Source organism: Plecotus auritus (assembly GCF_963455305.1).
Source record: "Plecotus auritus genome assembly, chromosome: 4".
Taxonomy (NCBI): domain Eukaryota; kingdom Metazoa; phylum Chordata; class Mammalia; order Chiroptera; family Vespertilionidae; genus Plecotus; species Plecotus auritus.
The window spans coordinates 133,147,963-133,174,535 of record NC_137775.1 but is presented as its reverse complement, the minus strand read 5'-3'; the positions used below and the strand labels follow the sequence as shown (position 1 = coordinate 133,174,535).

Here is a 26,573-nt window from a genome sequence, read left to right as displayed (position 1 = left end):
TGGAAAACACAACGGGATAGGAGTTGGGCATTCTGAGTTCTCATTCAAGCTGTATCACCTAGGCAAGGCACCTGAGACTACTAATCCTGAATGTCCTCAACTTGTTATTATCAAGCTTTGGGGTTTTTGTTAAAATAAAATGAGGTGATGGATCTGATAATATATTAAAAATTGTAAAGGTTTTTTTCTTTAACAAAGTATTGTTTATTTTAAGTCATTATTAGCCAACCCACAAATATGACTTCAAGAAAGTGGTAATCAAGCACAAATGAAGAGCTGGAGCTGTGTTCTGAAATCCAAACTGAGACTCCTGATCCACTAGGTACATGTGCCGGAAGCCAATTCCAGCATGTCAGCAGGGCTGGATCATCTGGGATGGCTGAAAGGCATTTCCCCAAACCTGAAAAGGATGATTGCTTGCTGCTAGATAGCTCAGGGCATCTTAATCTACATGCTATTGATGCTATTGCCTCCTCCTGGCCAAACACCTGAACAGCCAGAAGTAACTCTTCCAATCTGACAATGGATTTGTGCACGAAACCCTGGCCTTTGAAGTGTATATCTCCACCTTGCCGTAGGACAAATTGTGTTAATAAAAAGCAAGGGGCCCTGAGACAAGGAGAACTTGGTTTCTTCAGCCAAGCTCCTCTGCGCCACCTGCCCCCCCCCCCCCAACCCCGCATATGCCTTTCAAAATTATGTTTTGTCTCTGAACTCTTATTTAATTTATGCACAGCCCCTTCCTCAGGTTTCCAGAGCCCTTCTAGATGCCGGATCAAGACCCCCGGTATTAAATGGCGCCCAACGTCTGGCATTATACATGTATGGATAATGGAATACAGAACTTGTCAGAGACACCTCAACAAATCAAGTTACCCTAACCCAAACCACAAGTGATCAGGCCACAGTGCTTCTCCCATCTTGCCTTAGTTTCATTCAGAACTAAGTAGAACTAGTTACACTTGCAGAAGAACTGCAAGCCTCGATGAAGCTTCTTCTAAAAGAGGGGTCAGATAACTTGTCTATAAAGCACCAGAAAGTAAATATTATTATTATTTTTAAAATATATTTTATTTATTTCAGAGTGGAAGGGAGAGGAAGAGAGAGATAGAAACATCAATGATGAGAGGGAACCATTGATTGGCTGCCTCCTGCACATTGGACCAAGCCTGCAACCCAGGCATGTGCCCTTGACCGGAATTGAACCTGGGACCCTTGGGTCTGCAGGCTGACACTCTATCTACTGAGCCAGGGCAGATAGTAAATATTATTGACAGTGAAAGCCACATTTAGTCTCTGTTGTTCATTCTTTTTCTATTTTTTTTTTCATTTTCAGTATTAATACATCTGTGTCTCAAGAGGTTGAGATGGCTTATATGATATGTAATAAAAAAGAAAAAAAATACATAAATCTAGGAAACCAGAGGAATGCAAAACCAGAGTCAGAACCTATAAGAATAAGCAGGTGGGTTTTCTAGTCTGTTCTACCAGCACATTACCCTGGGCCTTTTAATTTTTTTAACAACTTTTTAATAGTGCAAAAAACATTCTTGGCTAGAGGCTATATAGAAACAGGTCAAAGCTTTATGTACTTGGCCTCAAACCCTGCTCTACAACAATGCAGTGATGAGCTTTGGGAATTTTAAAGCCACATGCAAATATAAAGGATTATTTGCTCAAACCCACGCTACTCTATTTCTGATCTCCCAGTGTGCACTCTACATATTTTGATACTTTGTCTTTACTCTTTTGGGATAGTCACTGCTTGATACATTATAGTAGTTATTCTCTTCATATCCAACACACAATTAGTTTGTTGTTGAAGCCATCTAGTCTATGGTATATTTGCTAGAGGACCCCAAGCTGACTAAGACATTCCCATCTGTCCAGTGAAACCTGACTTACTCTCTAAATGCTCTATAAACCAGGGTTCAGCTGAGTTAGCCTCCTTCTCCTCTGTGGTTGCAGGAGTCCCAAGTACTTCTATCACAGCACCTATACATCATGCATCATTGTTTATTCCTCACCTTATCTCCCAGAACAGACGGTAAGGGCTGGGATTACAATTAATTAACATCAGCACCTTTGTCCAGCAGAGTCCCTGGCTGTACCTAATTTTGCAGCAATAAATGTTGATGAGTAAATAAGTAAACAAGTATCAGTATCTGTATCCCTCCCTTCTGAAGCGCTTACATGTGCTTCCCATACAAGCTGACTGAATGCTGCGGGAAGACAGAATGGTAAGGTGAGAATGATGCTGCCATGAGTACTGTGTGTTTTTCCTCAGTTTTCAATATGAACAATGTCCCCTTCACATGTATATATGCTGATACCTCTAGAATGTGGGTTCTTTTTCAGACAGGATGAAGTTGAAGGGAGTTCCCAGTCCTGCTCATCTTGTGAGCAAGACTGCTCCAGCTCCCTTGGGAATCTCTAAGAAGGTCCCATAGACAAAAATTAAGAAACACTGGAGTAGGATTTCTTTCTCTGTTTTCTCCATCCTTAAGGATACAATCTTTCACAGAAGGATTGTCACTCTCCTCCAAATATTTTTTTTTTTGCGCTTATGTGAGGATGAGTGTGGTGGCAACTTCTCTCTAGTCTCCTCAAACACAGTTTCTCTGGACACCAAGTCCCATCTGTCCTCTGATAACTGCTTACTGGTACCAACTAAAGGCACCAGCTTCTTGATGGCTTGGGGAGCTAGTGTTGGAGAAACACAAAACAAACAAAACAACCTGCTGCGATTTTAGGGTGAAATGATTCCATTTTAATTTGGGGTTTTCATTTAGTGTGAAATTCTCCTCTAGTGAGGCAAGATAAGCAGCTTTATTTCCTGGCAAAACACCCTTTGATTCTGCAACTGAATAGACCCTAAAGAGAATACAGTATTTACAAACAAGGCTTCTGGCATGTTCTCCTATGCTTCCTTGTCCTCTCACAGTTACAAACACCTCTTAAAATAGCTTTGCAAATGCCTTCCCAGCATTCCCCCAGAGCACATCACGTTCCCGTGTGAGTGACAGTGGTCTGAGGGAGCATTCTGTCACCTCACTGTGACTTTCTCTGGACCATGAAGTGCCCAGGGTCCCAGACAACACCAATTCATCAACTCACTACTGATTGCCTCTCCTGTTCACTTTCTTCTGATATAAAACAAAGCAAAAAGACAACTAAAAAAATGGGCATTTCATTTTGAAAATATTTGTGGCAAGGCTGATTACATTTATGGTTTTTAGGACTTCAAGATGAAGTCATCTGCTATTTGGGAGAAAAGTACATTGGCAATATTGGGAAAGATGACATCAAACTACAGCTTTCCAACTTGTCCCTTTTTCTTAAAGATACTGCATGGACAACTTTTGGCAATTTGGCAGGATATTTGACAACAGTGTCTTAATGACCTCATGAGTTAGGGGAGCAGAAGAAAGAAGTGGACTTTAATGTTGTTTTCTAAAAGGCTGCATCCATCATACTTCACTCAGCTTTTTTAAAAAATTGTAATACATCTTCAGGGAAAAAGACGTTGTGTAATTTGTTTTCCATTACTCTTTTATTATGTCAAGTTAAAAGACTGAGTTGATATCTTTTCATAAGTATCAACATTATTTTTTAAAAAATTGGTCTAAATAGGAACTGCAAGGATGAATATAAACCCTAATTATTTATATGCAATTCAGCAAAAAATGAATGGATGAGGTCTCCAAAACTTCTGGGAAGTAGATACTCTCATGATTGGAGTAGCTCGTTGAACCCGGGTGGATTCTTAGCAGGGACCCAGAAGAATGACATAATGGTGATGCATGTTCTGACCATCACCCATGTTTGGACCTCAGCATTTCCAACCAAGTCTTACCACTAAACCATGAGACCCCATGGAGAAACAACCGGGAAATAGGAGAGGGGAGATGGAAAAAGAATCTTCCTACACAAATAGGGAAGAAAGAATAGGAATGTTTGCCTGTTTCTTATTTTTGTTTATTAGTTTTTTTTAGCTCAGATCTTTCTTAGAAGGAATTAAGCTAAGATTAACAATAATCATGTGGAACATTTCAGAATGGCAGTCATATTGGGATTATAAAATTAACAGTGGTGTCAGGATGTTCATCCCCATTTCCTGGCTATATCACCTGAAGGCATTGTCGCTCATAAGACAACTCACTACTATTTCTTGGTCACAGTCTCCTTATCTCCAAAGTACATATTATTTTTTTAAAGTTTTCAGCTAGAAAAGGTCAGTGGGGAGGGAGGGAGAGGGGGACATATGTAATACTTTTAACAATAAAGATTAAAATAATAATAATAATAAATAAATTTTTCAATTAAACTTCACATCTAATATTATTCTGTAGTAGTTTCAGAGGTACCTCAAAGTGATTAGAAAATTATGTACTTGACAGAGTGGTCCCCCCACTGCTTCCAGTACCCATTTTGTCCCATATATATTTATCTCGCTATTATTGACTATATTCCCTATACAGGAAACTGCATCTCTGTGTTTATTCTGCAACTACCAGTTTGTATAGCTTAATCCTCCCACCTTTTCCCACTACTTTCTACAGACCCTCAAGTCAGGAAAAGAGGTCAAAGCCTTGTCTTTGTAAGCTCTCAGGAGGTGACAGCACCAGAGAACACAGTTCCACTCCAACTGCCCATGTTGCAGCAGCACTGTGGTGAGGGCGTGTTAAGCCGCCTGTGTAAGAAAGGGTGAAAATGGGGGCACAAACGCAGTGTTGTGCACAAAATAAATGTTCAGTAAATATCTATTGGATAAGTAAACAAAAGAACAAATAAATGAATACTCGGATTCTATGCATAAGACCAAAGCTAGAGTATGGCCCATTATCCAGAATGGCACTTAGGTTCCTCATCTTTGGTCACTGTAGGTGGAATCAAGTAAGAAGAGTCAGTGGTACTGTGACTTCGTCCTAGTGTGGGGAAAAAGTCGTCTGTGATCTGAGCTAGCTAAACTTTTGTTTCAAGATGTGTTACACATAAAAACAAACAAGTTTAAAAGTTTATGTCCTAGATATTAATTTAATTCAACTTAAACAAAGTAAAAACATTGTTATATACCTATAAAGGTAGCCCACAGAAAATTTTGGCCAGAGTTAGATGAAACAAAAATTTGTCAGAAGGGCAGATTTATTCTGAAAGGAAAAGTTTACCTGGAAAGATAATTTCTTTGAGCTATTTCAGAAAATGATGACTTGCTATTATGAAACTAATAGAAGAGCAGATTAGGATAGCAAGAAACTTCAAACTTCTAGCAGACTAGTGGCATAAAACCATCATTTAAAAAAACACATTTATCTGCAATGTGTCAAGAATAGAGCCAGGCACAGATTCAATGTTGAGAAGAATTTTTTTATAAATATATTTCTTTATTGATTTCAGAGAGGAAGAGAGAGGGAGAGAGAGATAGAAACATCAATGATGAGAGAGAATCACTGATCTGCTGCCTTCTGCACACACCCCACTGGGGATCGAGCCCACAACCTAGGCATGTGCTCTTGGCCAGATTCGAACCCAGGACCCTTCAGTCCACAGGCCAATGCTCTATCCACTGAGCAAAACCAGCCAGGGCAAGAAGAATTTTTAAAATACACATCTTGGCCCTGGCCAGGTAGCTCAGTTGGTTAGAGTGTCATCCCGCATACACCAAGGTTGCAGGGTCAATAGATAGCCAGACAGGGCACATACAAGAATCAAACAATGAAGGCATAAATAAGTGAAACAACAAATGGATGTCTCTCTCTTTCTCTCTCTCTCATCAATAAAATAAAATTAAGTATATAAATCTTGCCCATATAGAGCAAGTTTCTTATAATGAAATAAGAGGATATCAACAATGATATCATTGTATAAAGGAATTGAATACGATAAAGTACCTAAGTTGAAGAATGGGCCCAAGCAAAGATATTGAAAGTCAATTTCAAAAGCAGATATCATTAAATGCCCAGTGCAAAGGCTATGTCTAAATAGCTGGAATGATTAGACCAATATATCAAACAGCATCAGTCTTCCTAAAGGCAGAGAACAGAGGACAGGGCACAATTCAGAGAAGTCCTGAACGACATCTTACGACGTCTCTTACCTCTCATATACAATCAAGAATACTCTGTCTGCTGTTGGTAAAACAGAGTAAGATTTATGTTGCTCCATTTAGAGGTCAGAAGTACCTTGGGTAAGTTTTTGGCTTCATCATGAGCATGACTGCTGGGGCTTGGAAGCTCAATTGGGAAAGAGAAATGGAAAAGAAACAGCTCTGTGCTGTCCTTTCTTCCCTTTTCTTGTATTTACACACTCAAGGGAGCAGAAGAGTTGCCAAAACTGATAAACTATCCATTTAAGTCTTTCAGCAGAGAGGTGATTTTTATTACCTGAATTCCAAAAATCAATCAATCCATCTTGTGAAAAATACAGTAATCCTAATATATAAAAACCCTGGGTCTGTCAGGACCAGAGGCTCAACCAAATAGAAGTCAGTCCTGCAGTCAGCGCTGGGTTGCCACAACAGCAGGCCCTGCAGTCAGCGCTGACTGCTACGGCAGCAGGCCCAGTGACCCAGCACTGACTGCTGAGGGGGCTGTGAATCAGGCCCGGAGAGAGGTCTGAAGAGAGAAGCAGGGTCTGATCTGTAGCCTCTGTGGCAGCTGTTGATCAGCACTTGCCTCTCTCTTTCTCTCCTGGCCAGCAGCTGGGCCTCCATTTCTCTCCAGGCCTCCACCGGGGCTGCTGATCATCCCCACCTTTCTGATCAGGCCCCGTTGATAGGCCCAGAGATGCTGACTGGCATAGAAACCGACCAATCAGAACCAAATCTGGGTCAACTGTGAGGAGCCAATGGCTGCCTAGGAGGTGGAGCTTTTGACGCTGACTGGCATAGAAACCGACCCAATCAGAACCAAAGTGGCTGGCAGAGGAGGGCAGTTGGGGCGAGATCAGACTAGTAGGGGAGGGCAGGTGGGGGGGACCAGGCCTGCAGGGGAGGGCAGTTGGGGGCGAGATCAGGCTGGCAGGGGAAGGCAGTTGGGGGCGAGATCAGGCAGGCAGGGGAGAGCAATTGGGGATGAGATCAGGCTGGCAGGGGAGGGCAGTTGGGGGCAATTGGGCCAGCAGGGGAGCAGTTAGGTGTTAATCAGGCCAGCAGGGGAGCGGTTAGGGGGTGATCAGGCTGGCAGGCAGTCAAGCAGTGGGAGCCAGCAGTCCCAGATTGTGAGAGGGATGTCCCATATTGGAGAGGGTGCAGGCTGGGCTGAGGGACACCCCCCCATACACACACACACCCAGTGCATGAGTTTCGTGAACTGGGCCTCTAGTGAGAAAATAAAAACAGTGAAATAAAACACACAAAATGCCAAGTAACAATGTTATCATCTCACTAAGTGTTGAAATAGGGGCAGGGTGGGTTAAAAGAAAAGAGATAGAATTAAAATATTCAGAATAATAACAAATTCTGTGGCTATTTTTGGAAAGTGCTAAAACTTAAGAAAATGGAAATTAAGATTAGAGAAAATCAAATACTGTACAAGAATAAAATGATATGGTATACATGATGAAACAAAAAAGTATTTCTCTAATGAATAGCTAAAATTTATCTTCAAGAAAAAAAACCATTTGCTGACTTAATGAAAATACCAAAGAAAAACTAATGCCGTGAAATATTATTCAGCACTAAAAAGAGACGAGCTCTCAAGCCATGAAAATACATGGAGGAAACTTAAATGCATATTGTTAAGTGAAAGAAGCCAATCTGAAAAGGCTGAATAAAGTATGATTCCAACTATATGACGTTCTGGAAAATGCAAAATTGTGAAGACAGAAAAAAGATGAGTTGTTGCCAAATGTTAGAAAAGAGGGAAGGGGAGATAAATAGGATAGCACAGAGAATATTTAGAGCAAAGAAACTATTCTTTGTGATATTATAATGGTGGATACATGTCTACACATTTGTCAAAACCCATAGGACATACAACACAAAGAGTGAACACTAATGTCAACTGTGAACTTCAGAGGATCATGATGGGTCAATGTAGGTTCATTCATTGTAACAAATGTTCCACTGTGGTGCAGGATCTTGAGGGGGGAAGAGGGTTGTTAGTATATGGAAATTTTCTGTTCTTTCTACACAATTTTGCTGTGAACATAAACTGCTCTGAAGACTGATCTATTAAAAAAAAGAAGAATGCTGCAAAAAAAGTTATCATTCAATAATTATACATATAATGAAAAAGGCATTTTGAATTTTAGATAATTAAGCAATTGATATGGCTTCATTTTCAATTATATTTGGAAAAGCAGAAGAAGAGCACATGGGAGTTGGAAAAAAATAATTTTTAAAAGTAGTCAAATATTTGCTGCAAATGGAATAAATAAGTCACACATATCCATGTAAAAAGGCAAACAACAATAACAACCTTTAGAAAATCTGACCAATATGTGGTGTAGTGATTTCAATAATCTGGAATTCCTAAATCTAACGGAAATCAGCAAGTAGATTTAGTCACTATCAATTTTTTTTTTTTTCTGAAAATGCATCTTACACCAAGAGGTGCTGAAATATAGGAATTAGGGCAATGTCGATTAAGGGAGAAGAGAGCAGGGCTGCCAATTATAGCCAACTCTCTAAATTCAATGTCTACTACAATAATAGGACTAAACAGGGTGGAAATATAACAAACCATAGGCACTGAAACAGCCACAGAGAGGCAGGAGCAATTAAGTAGCTGAGGATTGAGAAATGGGAGAAAGATACAAGAGGAAGGGACCATGAAAACTTGCATTGTGATCAAGAAGCTGAAATAAGCCAGTGAACATCAAAGGAGAGGCATTTGACAACCTCTCTTCCATGAAGAGGACCCCAGGGATTCTCTCTGAACATCTCAATGATAGAGAGGTGTCATGTTATTTTGTCTGAATATGGAAGCTTGCTGGGAAATAAACATGACCTCCTTTCCATACCCCTGCTTGAAAATGAAAACAATTTGAATTTTCAGTAAATTCTTACAGAGATAGAAGCCAAGGAATCTCCTTATAAAGGGGGAGATTTTAAAGAGGAATGCTAAGGATGCAAATTTTCTAAAGAATGTGTTATGTAACTAGCAAACTGCGAGGGAGAGGAGCAATTACCAGCTTAATTAATTAGGGCCTCATTGTAACTCCCTTGTGAAAAATAGTCCTGATTAAAAGTGCCAGAATGTAAAAATATTGACTGATATTGAAATGTAAGAGTGTGAAATTTCAATTAGTGGTAAAAAAAATTAGCTGGTATTATCATTTACCAATAGACACTAATGATTCTTGGGTGACTTGGGACACAAACAGAGTTGACAGAGGACATGTAAACAGGAATGGAATTAATCCACTGATGGTTCATCCCTCAGAATGATTCGCTCCTTTGGCCTTTTGTTTTATATCTTCAATGAAGAAGTTAATGTTAAGTAATAGCAACTCTTTTGCAGGGAATAGCTAGGACAATATAAAATAGAGGATAGCAAATAAATATTTGTACTAACACATAGTGTTTTTTATAGTTAATAGAAATGTTGCAGCATATATACGTTCTGTAAAACCTTACTTTAGGCCTTAGATTTCCCATAGCTGGAAGCCTTACTCAGACTCTTTCCTCCTCTGTGCCTAGAAAGAGCTCCCCAGGTTTTACAAGGAGCAAACATCTTCCAATGTGAAGACTATAATTAGACTAAGCCAGGAGGTGAGTAATACAGACAGATTCTCCGTCTCACCTGAGACTGACTCCTCGACCATAAACTCTGTTTTCATGATTTCATTTTCAGAACACGGACTCAAAGCGTGACGTGCTTCTATTTCTCTTTCTTCCCTCTCTCTTTTTCCCTGACTTTATCAGAATTAGATGTCAAATAATATGATCGGAAATTCTTTTAAAGAAACTGCTTATGGAATAGTAAAACAAAACTAACAAAACCCCCATTTTTTTAAAGATACCTTTGAGGTTAGACTTGAGGCTGATGCCCAAAGCATCAAACTCACTCTTAGACCCAGAACAAGCCATTTAGTGTCAACAAGCACCAATTTCTACACTTATGAGTAGGAAGAACAAACATCTACCACGTAGGGCTGGCTTGAGGTATAGGACTAATATATATATATATATATATATATATATATATATATATATATATATATATATATAAAGAAATGACACAGATCCTAAACTTTGGTAGACACTCAAGAAAGAGCGGTGGCCATTTCATTGCTTTTGTTGTCATTATTGTCACAGAGGATTTCATCCAAAATTCTGAAATCTTCCCTAACGTGGAAATATCCAGTCATGGACAAAGTCCAGCCATACTCACTTTAAAATAAAAGCACAACTGTGACTCCTTGTTTACCTGTGAATGACACCCATTGTCCAGAGACAACAGAAATTAACCCTATGCCACCCACCGCTCCCTGACTTTGGTACCCCCAGCACACAAAGCAAAGGGAAAAAGATTCTGTGATATTAGGTTTACACACGAAGATATATATGCCCACTCCTCTGATAAAATCTGGTGGAAAACTAATTTTGAGGATGAAACAAGAAACTGCAGGCAGGTCTGGGGCTACCCTTTATCTTCTCCCCTCTGGATTCCAATAATTACAGGCTGTTGTTGTTCCTTGTGATTAAGCCCCTATGAAAGCAAATGCCCTGAAGCTCTCCAAAGAACACCTTTAAGTAGAGTTTCCCTATCATTTTCCACTTCCATGATGTTTATATGGTCCAAGCCTCTTCCCTGTGGAGCAGTGCCAAGGAAGGCACCAAATATTAGAAAACCATCATCGGGTTCAACAATATGAAATTGTGTGTGAAATATATGTTCTTCCCTCCAGCCATCAAAGTATGTCATGCTTAGCTTTTATAAAGAGTGGGGAAATTAGTGTAAAGGTGATTCTTTAACTCCCCATCTCACTCTTCCTAAAGAGCTCCTAGTAGTTAATTAAATAATCAAGAAATAATGGGCACGTCTTCCTAGATTAGTCTGTCTTGTTTATTGGCTTGGCATGGCTGGGGAGGCAAGGGAAAGCTTCTTTGCTTTATTAAAGGGGAAGGGTTATCTTCATGACCAAGAGTGAGCAATAACATCGGGAAACATCATTATCACTTTCCCATTCCTAGAGGAGATATTATGCTATATCAGGTACTGGGGATCATCACAGAGCACCAACATTTTGCAACAATAACAGCAAAATATATCCCCATTCACATTTCAGACAGTTCCCTCACTCTCACAAAGCCCTCCACCAGGGCTGGGAAAGAGAAAGAGGAAGAGTGTCAGGTGCTTGGTCCAGCTAGATTAGTAATGAGAACCTAGGTCCTAGACAGAACACTAGATAGGAGAGAACACAGGGAACTTCGTAATCATGCTGATAGTTTCCCAGAAATATATCAGGGGGATGGCTAGTACAAGTGTGATGTTTATCATTGCTTATTAGTATTATACTAGCAATAAGTTAGATGACGAGCAGGGTGAGGAAGAGGAGAAGAATAAAGATAAAAAAGAAATTTATTGGCCAATATTTATTTAGCATTTACTCTGTGCCAGTGATTCCCCTAAGCCAATGGTCAGCAAACTGTGGCTCGCGAGCCACATGCGGCTCTTTGGCTCCTTGAGTGTGGCTCTTCCACAAAATACCACTTGCGGGCGTGCATGTACAGTGCAATTGAAACTTCGTGGCCCATGCGCAGAAGTCAGCTTTCAGCTCTCAAAAGAAATTTCAATCGTTGTACTGTTGATATTTGGCTCTGTTGACTAATGAGTTTGCCGACCACTGCCCTAAGCTATTTATGTGTATTATCTCCTTATGCAGTAGGGGGGTGAAGATATGGCTTGGCAAAAAGGCTTTGGTCCGTCATGGAAGATCTCATGTGGGCTTGAATTTAGAGTTTATCTTAGACAGTTGAGAAAAAGTGAAGAACTTTTAATGAGAGAATGGTGTGTTCAGATTTGCATTTTGGAAGGGAGACCAGTTCAAAACACAAGGTTCTGATGGCAGTTCATGTGAAAGACGCTACAAGGTACTGGTGGCAGTTCATGTGAGAGATGCTACCGTCTGAAAAAGGTGTGCGGATGGAGATGGGAATGAATTCTAGATGGAGTCTCAGAGACAGGTTTGCATCAGTGATATCTCAGACAGAGACAGTAGACTTGGAGTGAGGAAGAAGGAAGACATGTTTATAGTGGGTCAACCTCACTTCCAATTTGTCATGTAATTTGTGATCAATAATAATGTACAAATTGATATTACTGTTCACTCAATAATATAAAGTAAACTCACAAGTTTCTTCTATAACAAAGCAGCAACAAATTATATATATGCTACATAATATAAAATTATATTATACATAAAATATATAATATATACTGGTAGGAGACAGGAAAAAAACATTCCCATTTTAAGACAAAATACTTCCACCTTAAAGTTTTAAATATTTAAACATAAAAAATTTTTATAAGTGTCTTCTTCCAGAAATATCTCAATAGAATATCTTTGTCTGCTATAGAAATATTTTCACAACAATGTTAAATACCTAAGGGTATAAAAGTCTCTCCTTTCCCATAACTTTCTAGAATTCTACACAGAAAACCACTCTTAATATGCCCAGGCAAGGAATGTCTTCTACTAAGCTCTCTGTTTAAAATATACTAATTAAAAGTCTTCTTGCTTTTGTCTGTTTCAAATTTTAATTTAAATTCACAGTTTTAAAAACAGGTCTTGCCCTATCCAAAGTTATGTGCTTCCTGTTACTGAACACCAGAGGGCATCATTTCGTGAAAGCCTGGATTTGGGAGAGGGAAAGAGCGAAGGAATTCCATTGCTACTGAAAGAAACGGACTTTTTAGTGTGTACCCTTATCTACCATAAAACATTACCATGGTAACAGCACCAGTTAAGATGATTGTATATTTAGGTCACAGTATTAATGAAGGATCTTGTACATGTAGGGGAGAGGGAGGGAGACTGGAAACGAAGTAAAGTAAGACAAGAATATATAAAGTGTGGAAGCAGGCAAATCAGCCAGAACCTATCTCAACCTTTGCTAATAGCAGTTTCCCAAAGTCACATTATGTCTTTCAAAGCAAAGGTAGATAAAAACTCTAACTAAAACGAAAAGCTGCCCTTGAAGTTCAGACCCTTAAGTACCAGCAATCTGAATTAAGAAAGAAGCACTCCTTCAGCAAGGCAAAATGAATACAGGGCTAGACTGGAGGTTGGGAGTATGCAGTTCTTGGTTAGCCATCACGTTGAAAAGCTTCTCCATCCACTTCAACAACACAAATTATGAGTTAAACTGCGTGGACTGCAAAAAAGGCCACACGCTAACCTGACTAGCTCAGGGAAGGCCTGCGTGGCAGTTTTACAAACTCAAAGACCTAAAGTAACTACAAAGGATGGTCTAAAATTAAAGCTTTAACTAAAAGCAGGTTATAGTGGGTAGTCATGTCCTAGGCCAGCATCTTCCCTGATAAAGGTCAATATTTACCTTAACTGAGCCTATTGTCTTTTTGCACCTAAGATAACATCCTCATGAAATGTCAGGGTAACTTGCAACTTCCCTTTTTCTGGACCCCTTGGGGCACAACCAAATACCATAAACTCCTTCATTGTGATTGTTATCAAGTTCATTGTTGACTGTTAACTATCCTGCACCCACCTAAGTAAAGGAGCTTGTATCTATCATTTTACTTTTTACCCAATCCCAGAGCCCCACCCCCACCCCCGCCTTTGCTTTCTTCTGCCTCCCTAATCTATCACCAGTGGATTTCATGTAACCCACTTAAGTCTCCTCCTTTGATGGTAATGTATAAAACAAGGTGAAGAACTGCCATTCTCTGGAGCATTATCTCAATCCGTTGAGATTCTGCTTCCTGGCAATTGTCTACAGTTTGGCTCAAATAAATTCACAAAAATTCTTTACAGGTTTGGATGTTTATACGTTAACAACTGGAAGATATAAAAATTCTCTTTCATCCTTTTGCACCAGACAAAAAAATCTCAGTATGGCTATAGGTAGAAATAGCATCTGCCAAAATTTAAGGCAATTTTGATGCCCTCATTTTCCTCTCAAACACTGTTTAATCCGAACAAGCATATTATGCCAACGAAGAATCTAGTTGGCTCTGAATCTTTCTCAGGGTGGAGGGGATTCAACACAAATATGCACAATTGAATTAAAAGGAGGGAGAGAACATTGTCGAACTCTGAGCAGTTTTGATTTCCCAAACGCAGGGCAAACAGTGCTACAAGAATTCATGGAGCCAAGCAGCACAGCAGGAGAAAGCGTAAAGTCCAACCCACTTGTGTTTGCATCCAGGGGCTGCAAGTTACTAGCTGTATGATTTGGGGTCATTACCTCTGAACTCTGGTTTCCTCATTTGTAAAATGGGAAAAATAACATCTATTTCATAGTTTGTTGAGATGATAAAATTCACCCATTCACACATTGAACAAATAAATACTTAACCTAAGGTGTGCCAGATACTGTTGTAAAGGATGGGGACAGAAGAGATTAACATAATACATGTAAGGTACTTAGGACAGCGCCGGGGACTTCGAACACACTCTTTGAAAATGCATTTCTAAGGGGAATGACCTGTTTCCTTTGCACCACACAAAACACAAACTCCTAAAATTACCACCGCCATCACCACCACGTGACCCAGCTGAGCTTCGGTGTATATAATCAGTGGCCTTGCCCCAATGCCCTCTAATGAAAGCAGTCCCAACACTTGCTCCATGAACCAAAGATAGGTAAAGTGGGGGCAGGTGATAGGGACTGACAGCCAGATGTTGACAGCCACAAAGAGGATACTGACAGTGTTTGATATATGGGTGTCCACTGAGGAAAATCACACAAGGAGTCCACATCATAAAATGGGCAACCACTTCCAATATCAGTTTAAGTAAAGAAAACCAGTTCTTTAGAGGAACTGGATAACAAAATGTTTCTCTCAGGCTCTTGATCCTATGGAGTAAAGGGAAGAAAGATGAAGGTAAGATTAAGAGTGGGGCTAGAGTGGTCAGGTTTAGACAATTATAGACATTTTCTCCCAGGCATACCCCAAACAAGGACTAACTCCGGTGATGGAGGCTGAACTCAACACTTGTGGCTGTTAATAGTATACCCACAGGTTCCTACCCTTCTTTATTTTTTTCTTTCTTTCTCCATTTCCTCTTCATTTCCTTTTATTCTACTGTCCTCTCTTCATCTTTTCTACTTGATTTTACCTTTTTCGGGGCTGTGAGTCAGAAAGGCATGTGCTCCCTGATCAGTCCACCTCTCCTCCTCCCCTGACCTGCCCTCCAGGCCTCCCCTGCCCGCCAGCAGGCTGCAGACTGCCGTTTTCTTCTCACCTCTGGAGCCGCCCCTCTCCCTTCTGTGTCCTTGAACCTGAGAGTTGGCTACCCTGGAACTGAAATTAGAAAATTCCCACTAAATTTACATATACCTGCTTGCAGTTGGGGGTTATCTGGGCAAAGAAGGGCATAGAGTCACATTCAAAGCAATGTAATTTTTTAATGTGAAAATAGCAATAGCTGGCCCCCCAAGTTGAGAGACTGTGGGGACCATGCCAAAGGGACCTGTACCTATGTGTGACTGCCAGTCTCTTCCACCTCCACCCCTGAAGTCACTTGAGAACTACAAGCAGGCCCTTTGGGTTCTCTTGAACTATGACAGGGATATAACAATCCACCTATTTCCTCACTCCAAACCCCCTCCAGACACCCCCAGGCACACTTACATAACCATGCATCTATTACATTTGAAAGAAAACCAAGCATCTGTCAGGAAGCACACTCTGAATTTGGGGGTCCTAGGACTCTCCCCACTCCCACCTCATTCAGAGTTTTAAAACGGTAAGTGGACTTGGCTAAAATTGTTATGCCTTTTCAGGGTCAAGTTTCATTTTTCAGTTTTCACGGTCATAATTGTTTAACCCAGTAAAGCGTGTAGAGTCCATAGAATTTCCTTATCTCTGCCACAACCTGAACACATTACTAATAATAGCAATAACAATAAAAATTCATCTGGTATGAACTTACTGCTTCTTGAGGTTCTTAGCTGCCAAAGCCTGCAGAGCTGTGACACATTCAGCATAAAATTCTTCCACTCATTTGACAAGAGTCTCAAAGTCCACTCTCTGAATTGCAGCCGAATGCAGTTCCCAATGTGAAACCGTCACTGGCCAAAACAACTGGTTTACTTATATGATTATCAGTGCCCTTGTTGCTAAGGCCCCACAGATCAAACACACACACACACACACACACACACACACACACACACACTCCTAACTGTAGTTTCAAACTGTATCATCACCCTTATTATTTGCTTATCAATGAAAATGTACCATGCTTCTCAGTACTATGTATACATACAACCAGATTGCCAACAAAATAACAATGCATGGCCTTTGCCAGGTTGAGAGAGTTTAGAACTTCCTCACCTTCAGAAACTCTCCATTCAGGTAAAGCAGAATGGCCAGGAATGAAGTGAGCTGCTGGTCCGCCCTAGGAACTAGCCATCTGGACTCCCCTGAGTGGCTGGAGAGAGGCTGCCCACCAAGGGTGGGCTCTGGTCTGAGGCCTGGTGTAAGGGGAGCAGGGGCAGAGGCAGGGCACCACAGCCCCAGTCTCTTAAAGCTGCTCCATGCAGCTGGGGGCTGGCCTTTCTCCCCTAGAACCTCCCCCCATCCCACGGCCAACCCAAATTCGAGTTTTTCTCAGGCCTTTCCTTTGGTCCTACGGTTTTTTGTTTGTTTGTTTGTTTGTTTTGGAGTCTGAGTTGTCTCGGTTCTCCTCCGGCCCCGTCCTCTGCGGAACTGAGGTCGTGGCCATGACCCTGACCTTGGCCCTGGACACTGGCGCGAGGGTCTGTGGAGCCCAGACTGCGCTGCCCGCTGGAGCGCGGGCGGTGTGCGGTAGAGCGTGGGGACGTGTGTCTGTGTTGGTGGCTGCGTGTGCCAGGGGACGGACACACCACAAGGCTGGCTGCCAGGTACCCACCGCCACCCAGCGCTAAGAAAAAGAGCAAGAAAGCAAAACAAACCAAACGGACGCAGAGAGAAGATGAACGGGAACTAGAAAGTCAGTGTGGGAGATTCCGGAGCTGGAGGACTGGGAAGCACCGTGCTTTTGCTGGGCTGGCTACGCCTGGGCGGGCAGACGTGTAACCCCAGGCGGCCTCAGTCACAGAGGTGCCGGGCGGTGAACTAACTTAAGGACACCTGAGGGCAGCTCGGGTGAGATGTCTGCAGGCAGGTCTTCTTGCTCTAGGCGTCTACCTCTATTTCTCTATTTCCATACAGGCAACAGCCTGGTCTCAAGACCTGGGGTTGGTGAGTTCGGTTGGGCGATTTTGTGGCTCAAGACAGCCCGGAGGACTGGCGACGGCAGGAGGGGAGAGAGAGAGAGATGGGGACACTGGAGGGGAACCGAGGCAGGGGTGTGTGGGTGTGTGCCGCTCTCTGTCTCTGTGTCCTTAATTCAGGGGGATCGTCACGTCTTGAGAGCTCCCCTAGGCGAGCTTCCCCCTCCCCCGGCGCCCCAGGGGCTGCGGGCCGGGCTCACAGGTGGAATTTGTGCGCGATCCACCCCGCGAGGGCTCGGACCGCACCTGGCGAGTTCCGAGAGCTATAAGATACACCCGACCGCTCAGGTCCGCAGGAGCGGACCGCCAGGGACATCAGGGGTGGAGTAACCCCTATTTAGGACCCCAGCCCCGCCTGGGTGCCAAGGGCCCATGGTGAGGGGGCTGTTGGTGATGCCCAGCAGGGTCTTGGAGCTCTGGAGCTCTGGGCTGAGACCCTGTCCCCAAGCCTGGGCGGAAAGCCTAAGTCCTATGCGGAGCTGAAATGGGACGGGGTTGCACAAGGCTTCCCCCTCCTCGGTCCTGGGACCATTCGCTCATGTTTATCCTCCTGCCCCTTGGCCATGGTCCACGAACCGCGGCACCAAAGGGCGGAACCTGGGTACGGTGCATAGCCTTGGCGAGCGGGGCCTCCACCCCAAACGCCTGGAAGACTTGGCAATCCAGGCAGGAAGGACCCTGAGGGGTAGGAGAGGGCGAAGATCTCCCTGTCTTTTCAGTGATGGCATCTCGGGGAGCGGGAGGGAGTCGGGTGACAGTGGAGGGGTGTCGGGCTGGAAGAGGGAGCGGTGCCCTGGCAGGCGCGGCTCCCAGGCTGCCTTCTACCTTCTGCGGGACTCAGTGACCCGCGGAATCACAGCCCTGCCCCGCGAGGTGCCTCGTCTGTCCCTGCCTGCCAGACCCGCCATCGCTCCCTTCAGCCCTCCAAGCCCCAGGCGCCAAAGTTTCCGTTTGAGAATGTGCACTTGTGGGGGACCCTCGTCCAGTTTCCCAACCCCAACCCCTCCACATCTGGTTCTGGAGATCGGGAGGGACCCCGCTGTGCCAGGGCCCCGGGCGCAGGCAGGCTGGGAGCAGGGCGGCGTGGCGCTCTTACCTGCTGCGGCTTTGGCTCCAGCTACCTCCCCGGAGTGCGACTTCCTCGGTGCAGCTGGCAGGAGCGATGAGCCCTTCGCGGGTTCCGGCGGACCGGCTCTGGCGCGAGCTGCGCAGGGCTCAGATTCCTAAGCCAGCAGCCCGCTCGCTTTCTCCCTTGATCTTAGGAGAGAAAAGAAAAAGATTAGTTGGTGCCGCGACACCCGGAGGGGTGGGGCGGGGGAGGCGGGGAGAGAGCGGACCCAGTGGTTCAGGCGAGAGCTGCGGGACTCCGGCGCGTGCCCCCAGAGTCCCGACGCACATCACAGGGGTCCCGCTCCCTCGGCCAGTCAGGAACCCCTTGGCGGCTTAGCTTGAAGTGAAACTGACGCTGCCCCCGCCCTCCACACCAAACCACCCAAGGAGAAGCAAAAAGGACTTTGGAACCTGGCTTTCAGGGAGAAGACGAGTCTGGAGAATAAAATAGAACCGAGACCTGCATGGACCTGCGAGCTGGGCGGGATGCATTTCTTCGCCAAAGTGCTTTGGAAAGTAGTAATCAGAGTAGCGACACCTACTTCAGGGTGCCTGTGGCTATTTCCTAGCGGGATCTGCGGTTGCAAGACTCTGGCCAACCCTCAGGCTGGCGCGTGTGCGTGTGCGTGTGTGTGTGTGCGCGCGTGTGTGTGTCTGTGTGTGTGTGTGTGTGTGTGTGTGTGTGTGCGCGCGCGCGCTCGCTGGAGCGGGTCTCTGCACCAGGCGCCTTTGGTATAGAGCAGAAGAGCGGGGCCCTTCGTGCGTGTGTGTTCCATTAGCTGCAATGGGCGGACAGTTTCTGGAGAGAACATTTACAATTTTCTTGCACTATGACAGGATTAATTGCTGGTGAAAGCGTTCCTCCAATGAAATCTTCTCTGCTCTCTGATTTGGCGGTTCTTCTGAGCAAATATGACAGCCTTTTCTCCAGGCTCCTTTCCGCTCCTCTCCACTACCATGCACAGAGCCCTGCTCTCCATCTGCAGTTTCTACACCAGAACCTTTGCAATCACTACCACCACCACCACCACCACCCAGCCCCATTCCTACAAGTATAGGCTTGCTCTGAGAGTGGCATTGTCTGCGAAGATGAAATGTTGCTTTGTGATTGCCGAAGACACTTGAACCCAGTTTTTCCAGGTGGGAAAATGTTAGAATAAGTCCGCTATGCTATATAGACACATAATAGTGCTAAACTATTCACGGATTGTTTATTTCTTTGGGACATTGATAAATGTGCTAGACGCTAGAGATATTTTTTCTCTAGAGATATTTTTTCTTGTTTTAAACACAGATCAATGCCCATGTTTTCAACTAATAGGCATTCGGTTACAAAGTATTCATGGAATTTGGGATCTCCATAAAAAATTATGATGCAAGCTTTTTGTGCTCACATCAGCCTTAGGTTTTTATTTGTTTACTTTAATGAGAAATTCTTTCAAAGAGTATTTATTGTTTTAGGTATTAACCCATTTAATAAAGGCATAATGACAGTTCTGAAGTACAAGACTTGCTTTTATGAAAGTGAATGTGTATGTGAAGACACCATCAACGTATGATATGTTATACAGGATGCATTTTCTCTCCTAACTTAGTCAAGCAAATGAAAAAAAAGTTGAAACCTTAAATTGAATAACACAATATTAGATGCATCCCTTTTTGATCACAAAGACAAACAAGGAGCAGCTTGAAGATGCATTGGTTTAATATAGTTAATTAAATTAAATTCTCAATGCCCAGTCCTTTGCTAAGTGTCAAAACAGCATAGAGAATAGCAAATGTTACTCTTTGTTTTTATAAGCTTCCAATCTTACTGCTAAGGAAAGACACTCATATGAAATACCTATATAACAGTTGACAATCAAGACAATTAATTACCCAGCAATATAAATTCATTAATAAATGGAAATCTTGTAGTTCAGAGTTTCTGCCCGTTCTGATAACTCACAGCCAACAACAAGCAGGACTTAGCACAAATTTGATTTTGCTCGATTGAAGTCACCCTGAAATCATGCATTATAATGCTGTGGCTCTACCTTCAGCCTCCACTCTCGCATCCCGCCTTCACTGGGAGATGTTAAGATACTTGTTAGAAAATCAAGACAGCTCTGTTTAGTCTTGATCTCAGCCTCCCCCAGAGTTTGGTCCCTTGCATTAAATATCTGATTTTGGCATTTCTTCTCCTTTAGGTGCTCTTTAAAAAAAATGAATCCACATTTTCTGTCCATACTCCATTATTTCTGTCTGTTAAGCCTTTATAAATCCATGGAGTTGCTTGGCTCTCTTTGAACACACACACAAAAAGCCGAAAAGAAAAGGGGCACAGATCTCTGACCAGGAATAGAGAAGAGGAAAACTCAGTGATCTGTTGCTATTTTGTCCTTTCATACCATTAATGCCTTCTTACCTATAGGACTATACATTCCAAAAAGAGAAATAAAGCAAAAAGTCAATGAAAGCTAAGAAATACTTTCTTAAACTAGAATAAAACTAAGTCTGTGAGTAAGTGAACTATTATGTCCAATAGGAGTCACTATACTTATGTCCTTTTGAAGAGGAGCTGCAACTAGAAGCAGCATTTTTAGCAAACTATCAACAATGATGTCCATTTTCTTCTTCTAGGTCATCAATGAAAACACCTTTTTATCTATACTTGTAGCTGAGCCACTCACTGTGATGTTAGAGAAATCATTCAACTTTTCTATGCCTCAGTTTCTTACTCTGTAAAAGGGAAATTGTAATATTTCCTGGGGTTGTTATTAGGATTAATAAGGTTACTTCATGAAAAGTTTGCAGTAGTGTATGGCATATAGCAAATTAGCCATAATTATAAGACTGTGAGTCAGGAATTTAAAGCACAGATTTCTGGATCATGTGTCTGACCTACTGGGTCAAACATTTAAGAGTCAAAATGATCAATATCATGCAATAAGCATGTTAAACATTACCCATCATAATACTAATCCCAAGAAACCCAATTATTTTCCCCTTCTAGTTTTTTTCTATACAAACAAAAATCATATAAATTCTGAGCATTTTATTTTTTATCTCTTAAGCCAGTTCATTTTCTCAGATTAAAGAGTACTCCCCCTCCCAAGAATACAGATTTTACGTTTATTAGTGACCCATGGTGTGGAACATTTTCAAAAGTGCTTTTTGTAAAGACTTCGTAGAATGCATCTATGGGTTTCCCTTTATCCACATGCCTGTTTTCCACCTCAAAGAACATGAATAAATTAGTAATTTCCACTTGTGAAGCCAAGCTTCATTACCTACAGCCTCACAGAGCTGGTTTTAGGCATGCGCTGAAAAGTGCAGGTGCCTGAAAGGATGGCTTTGAATCTTTGACAGAGCTCACTTCTGGGTAAGACTGGAAATGAGCTCAGCACTAAGGTCAGGCAAGGGGGCATGACTGGCGGGTCTCATTCCTGGGAAGGTGGTGCATATTTGAAGGTGCCACGTTGATTTCAGTGCAGCAATAATTAGGCTTTAGTAATTACATGTACAAATCAGCGCTCTATCATTATAAGTGGATAAGAGGGTGACAAGTTCAACTCGAGTGATTTCCCACTAGGTATGGTGGCCATAACATTTTCTTAATTTTGTGCTTTCAAAGAACCAAGAAAATGAAGGTAAGAATTTTGCCTATTCAGGGAAAATGAGCCGAAAACAGGCGGAGATCTTACCTTGTTCTTCATTTCCCACTCTCACAACCTGTTTAAGAGTTGAGTGAGGGAAGCACAACATTTGCCAGTAGGAGGTTTGGGGAAGACAGGCTGACTTATCTCATGTATATGAAGGGGCTCAGAACAGGCCTCCCCAAGATGTATCGCTTTGACATGTGGATTATTCAAACTAAAGGCAATGAAGACCATACAGGCTCAAGAAACTGCTTTTACATTTCCCTTAAAGAATTTAAATTGTGAGCCTTGTCCATAAGGAGCTATTATCAGAAATAAAATTTTATGTCCTATCTGTATGGCAGGGAGAATACCTAATTACTGAACATCTGCTTTCCTTACCATCCTGTAAATTATCCTACCCCTCTACGCCCTGCAGCTCTAGGCCCCTATCCCATTCCTTGGCTCAAGATGATAGCAAGTGTACCTTATTTTAACGTTCTGTCTTGTAACCTCTCGTGTGTGTGTGTGTGTGTGTGTGTGTGTGTGTGTGTGTGTGTGTGTCTGGGGGGTGGTTCTTGTATGTATGAAATTAAATTGAATTTTCCCCTGTTAGTTTGCCTCATGTCTATTTGATTAGACCAGACAAAGAACCTCTGTGAGGCATAGGAAAAATTTCCTCCCCAACATATACCAGGGGCACCTTTCTCTTCTTTGATCTCGGTTTGAAAAATAACAATTCTGGGTTTAAAGTAAACATCCACTAAATGACAATTGCTGCCTAAAATGAGTTCTTCAGTCTCCCTCACTGTTTTGAAATCTTTTTTAAAGATGTTTTAATGACTTTTAGAGAGAGAGAAGTGGGAGAGAGAGAAACATTGATTTGAGAGAGAAATATCAATCCAATCAGCTGCCTCCTGCACAACCCCTACTGGGGACTGAGCCCCCAAACCTGGGCATGTGCCCTGATCAGGAATTGAACCAGCAACCTTTTGGTGCATGGGACGGCACCCAACCAACTGAGCAACTCGAGCCAGGCCTGTTCTGAAATCTTGTTAATAACAGCATAATAAACACACCTTTCTTCTTGGAGTTATTTATTTCCCCCTACAAACCTTCTCAGAAAGAAATTTAAATGCTTCTATGCTCTAGCTAGAAAATAAGATCTCTTTTTCTCCTAGAAAATCCTAAGCTTTCCTTTTTCAGACTCCACAATAGGAGTTTCCATGTACAAATGGGACGGATTCCCAGTGATGTTTGGTGACAGCCTAACAAACAAGGATTTGCTATTTTTTTTTCTTTTCCTTTTTTCTTGAAATTTGGCATCACAGCTGTCTTCAACTCTTTCTCTCCTAGCAGTGGCAGTGTGATCCAAAGCCTGAAAACATTTACTGCTGCCGAGTCTAAAATATTTAAAATACAGAGTTATTTTTCAAACCGGGAATGGGAAGGAGGGGGATAAAGTGAAACACCACCCTGCAAAATGTTAAGCAGCTGCAAGGGTGGTAAATCCATGTTAAGAACGAAGAAAAAAGCCTTTTGGGAGTGAGTTGACTTAGAGAAGTAGTGTGTGTGTGTGTGTGTGTGTGTGTGTGTGTGTGTGTGTGTGTGTATTCCTCAGACTGAAGGTAGTGCTGAGTTCCTCTTCAAAGACAGGGGAACTGACAAAGTCAGCCACATCCACCTCACCTTAGACTTTGAGGTACAGCTTAAACTTCCCATTTTCACAGCTTAAGTCAGATGCTGGACTCTCAGATGGAGATGCGATTGTAGCACCTTCAAAGTGAAGGTCTTATCAGACTCTTCCCGGTGGATAGAACCCCAAATTATTTGAATCAATAGCTCTTCATGAAGGAAGGTGTAGTTTCTAGGAATACTCAAAATATTTTTAGTCTGTAAGGAAGCCTAATTTCTTAGATTTTAGAGTGAACTCAGTAGCTGCTCATGGGAATTCACATAATTTCTCAGATCCTGAATTTACTTAGTTCTGAAGCTAACTAAAACTTGCCCTTCAAGGTGGAAATTCTAACACACTTCAGGAAAACATACTGGGAGACACCACAACATAGGACAGCCTCCTCATTAAATTTGATCTACCCTTTATTTCTTTTTATCCTTTGTATTGAATTTATTGGGGTAACACTGGTTAACAAAATTATACAGGTTTCAGGTGCACAGTTCCACAATACACCATCTGAACATTGTATTGTGTGTCCACCACCCCAAGTCAAGTCTCCTTCCATCAGCATCTATCCCCCCTATACCCTCCTCTACCTTCCCCCACCCTGCAATCACCACACTGTTGTCTGAGAGTGACTGAGATCATTGTGATGCAGAAAGCAGTGTTTTTGCCAAACAAGACTCAGCTGAGCAAGTCTGATAATATCACTCCGTATAGACCTTTTCACTTTAAAAACAAATCCTTCCTTCAACTAGTGAGCCCAAAGAAGCATTTCCTAAAGCATTCCTTATGTTACTGTGCCTAATAAGATGGCTCCTGGAGACTTTGTCCTTTCTTCCTCATTTACTCAGCAAGGTGACTGGTTTTGGCTTAAGGACCTCATTTACAAGACCTCATGGGCAGTCTTCTATAAATCCCTGCAGAAAGGAATGAGGCCAGGCCCCAGGCAAATCAATGTACCTGCTGCATTCCTGCAAGGTTTTTATTGACAAACATGTTCCTAGAAAGTGAGTTATTTGCAAGAATGCCCAGTGAGCATGTATTGGTAATTATTGAAGGTCTTCAATAACAACCACTCAAAACCTATACATAGAGTGCCACAGCCCACACGATGTCTTCTCCTTTTATTGATGTCAGGATATGGAGTACAGATTCGCCTGCTTGATGAGAACCCCCTGGAAATGTTTCTTCTGGAGTAAGTCTCAAGTAAACACGCTGCCATTGCCTTGCTTCCTTCTGCAGGGACACTTCTGACAATGCCACATTGCATCTGTGAGAATTGAGTGTTTCTCAGAAGGCTACCATAAGCTGAATTGAACTATTGCTATTGAGTCAACACATATCTATATATCATTCAATATTCTCTTAGATATCATGGCAATAACAACAAGGAATGAGAGGAGATTCCTGCCCTCCAACAGCTTAACCCAGTTGGAGAGAATAACATGAACAGAGTTGTTGTTCTTAGGCACCTGTGATAAAACCTTTGATGTCATTACCAAGGGGACGCACAGGAAACAGCCTTGACACTTCTCTATCAGGGTGGAGATTCCAGAAGTGGATTCCACCTAAGGTATACTCTACCTGGGATTTGGAAGCTATAAGTTAGATCTTAGGAGTAAGATACTCTGGATGATGAAATAATACTTAAAATATTTAAAGCAATCACCAGAAAGGCACTGTTAAAACTGAAGATATATTAATGACCATGGAAGAGAAGCAGAATGTACCATCCCATAATATGCCTCTTTGGCATAGGGATTATTTTGAGCTGGTTATTTTAAAGAAACAGCAGATACAGGAGAAGTTCTGAAAAGGAAGCAGAAGTTATCTTTTTGGTCTGGGCAAAACTACCCTTTGCTGATCTAAATAGCTCTCCCAAGACCTTTGGGGGCATTAGCTTTTTTTTTTTTTTTTTTTTAAACATATTTTATTGATTTTTTACAGAGAAGAAGGGAGAGGTATAGAGAGTTAGAAACATCGATCAGCTGCCTCCCGCACACCCCCTACTGGGGATGTGTCCGCAACCAAGGTACATGCCCTTGACCAGAATCGAACCTGGGACCCTTGAGTCCGCAGGCCGACGCTCTATCCACTGAACCAAAAACAGTTAGGGGCATTAGCTTTTGCTGCATTAAAAGTGACTCTTTGGCCAGCAGTGGTGAAAATCATGCAGGAGTCCCATGAAGGAGAACAACTTGCTTGGCAACACAGACTCCGTAGTTCCATAGCAACAGGCTCTGGCAACAAGAGACTTTTACTTTGCGCTTGAAGCTGGACTTCAGCTTTCAGCTAAGACTTCAGCTTTCAGCTAATTTAGCAGTCTCTCCCTAGTACCAACTCTTAGAAAAGTTCACCACAATAAAGTGTGGACTCTATTCCTTTCATTTCCCTTGCCTGGACCAATAGTGTAATTAATCGTTCATTGCTTTGGAGTTTGTTATTTCTTTTTGGCTTCTTAAGAGGCATTATCCTGTATGCTATTTGCTTATGAAGTTAGTATACTTCCCGCAGTGAACCTGTGTTAAATAAATTATTGACAAAGACAATCTCAGTCTCTGAGCATAATTTTGCCTCCCAGAACAAAACAGTATCTCTGGTACATGGACACTTACATAATTTCTTGAGAAAAAAACTCTTGGTCAAGGCGTTTACAGCTCATTCTAATTATATAATGGCAGTGGGGATAAGGATAATGTTATTAAGAACTGGAATGCAGTCCTTGTTCATGGAATGGACTTAAAGGAATGAAAACCTGTTTCAGTTT

General features: G+C 42.3%; 1 protein-coding gene across 3 annotated transcripts in view; it reads right to left on the bottom strand.

The window, feature by feature from the left end:
- The window catches only part of CHRM2 (cholinergic receptor muscarinic 2), a 148,336-nt gene extending 129,045 nt beyond the window's left edge, over positions 1-19,291 (bottom strand). The window contains exons 1-2 of one of the 3 annotated variants that reach the window (XM_080666663.1): positions 18,966-19,291; positions 18,492-18,652 (exon numbers count right to left, since the gene is read on the bottom strand). Coding sequence is in view for 1 of the 3 variants with exons in the window: in XM_080666662.1 (XP_080522788.1) it covers positions 16,069-16,123 (55 nt within the window). In the remaining 2 variants the exon portion in view is untranslated. Of the gene's footprint in view, positions 1-16,068; positions 16,232-18,491; positions 18,653-18,916 lie in introns of those variants that run through there. The other 2 variants (XM_080666664.1, XM_080666662.1) reach the window with 2 other exon arrangements.
- Positions 19,292-26,573: the final 7,282 nt, after the last annotated feature.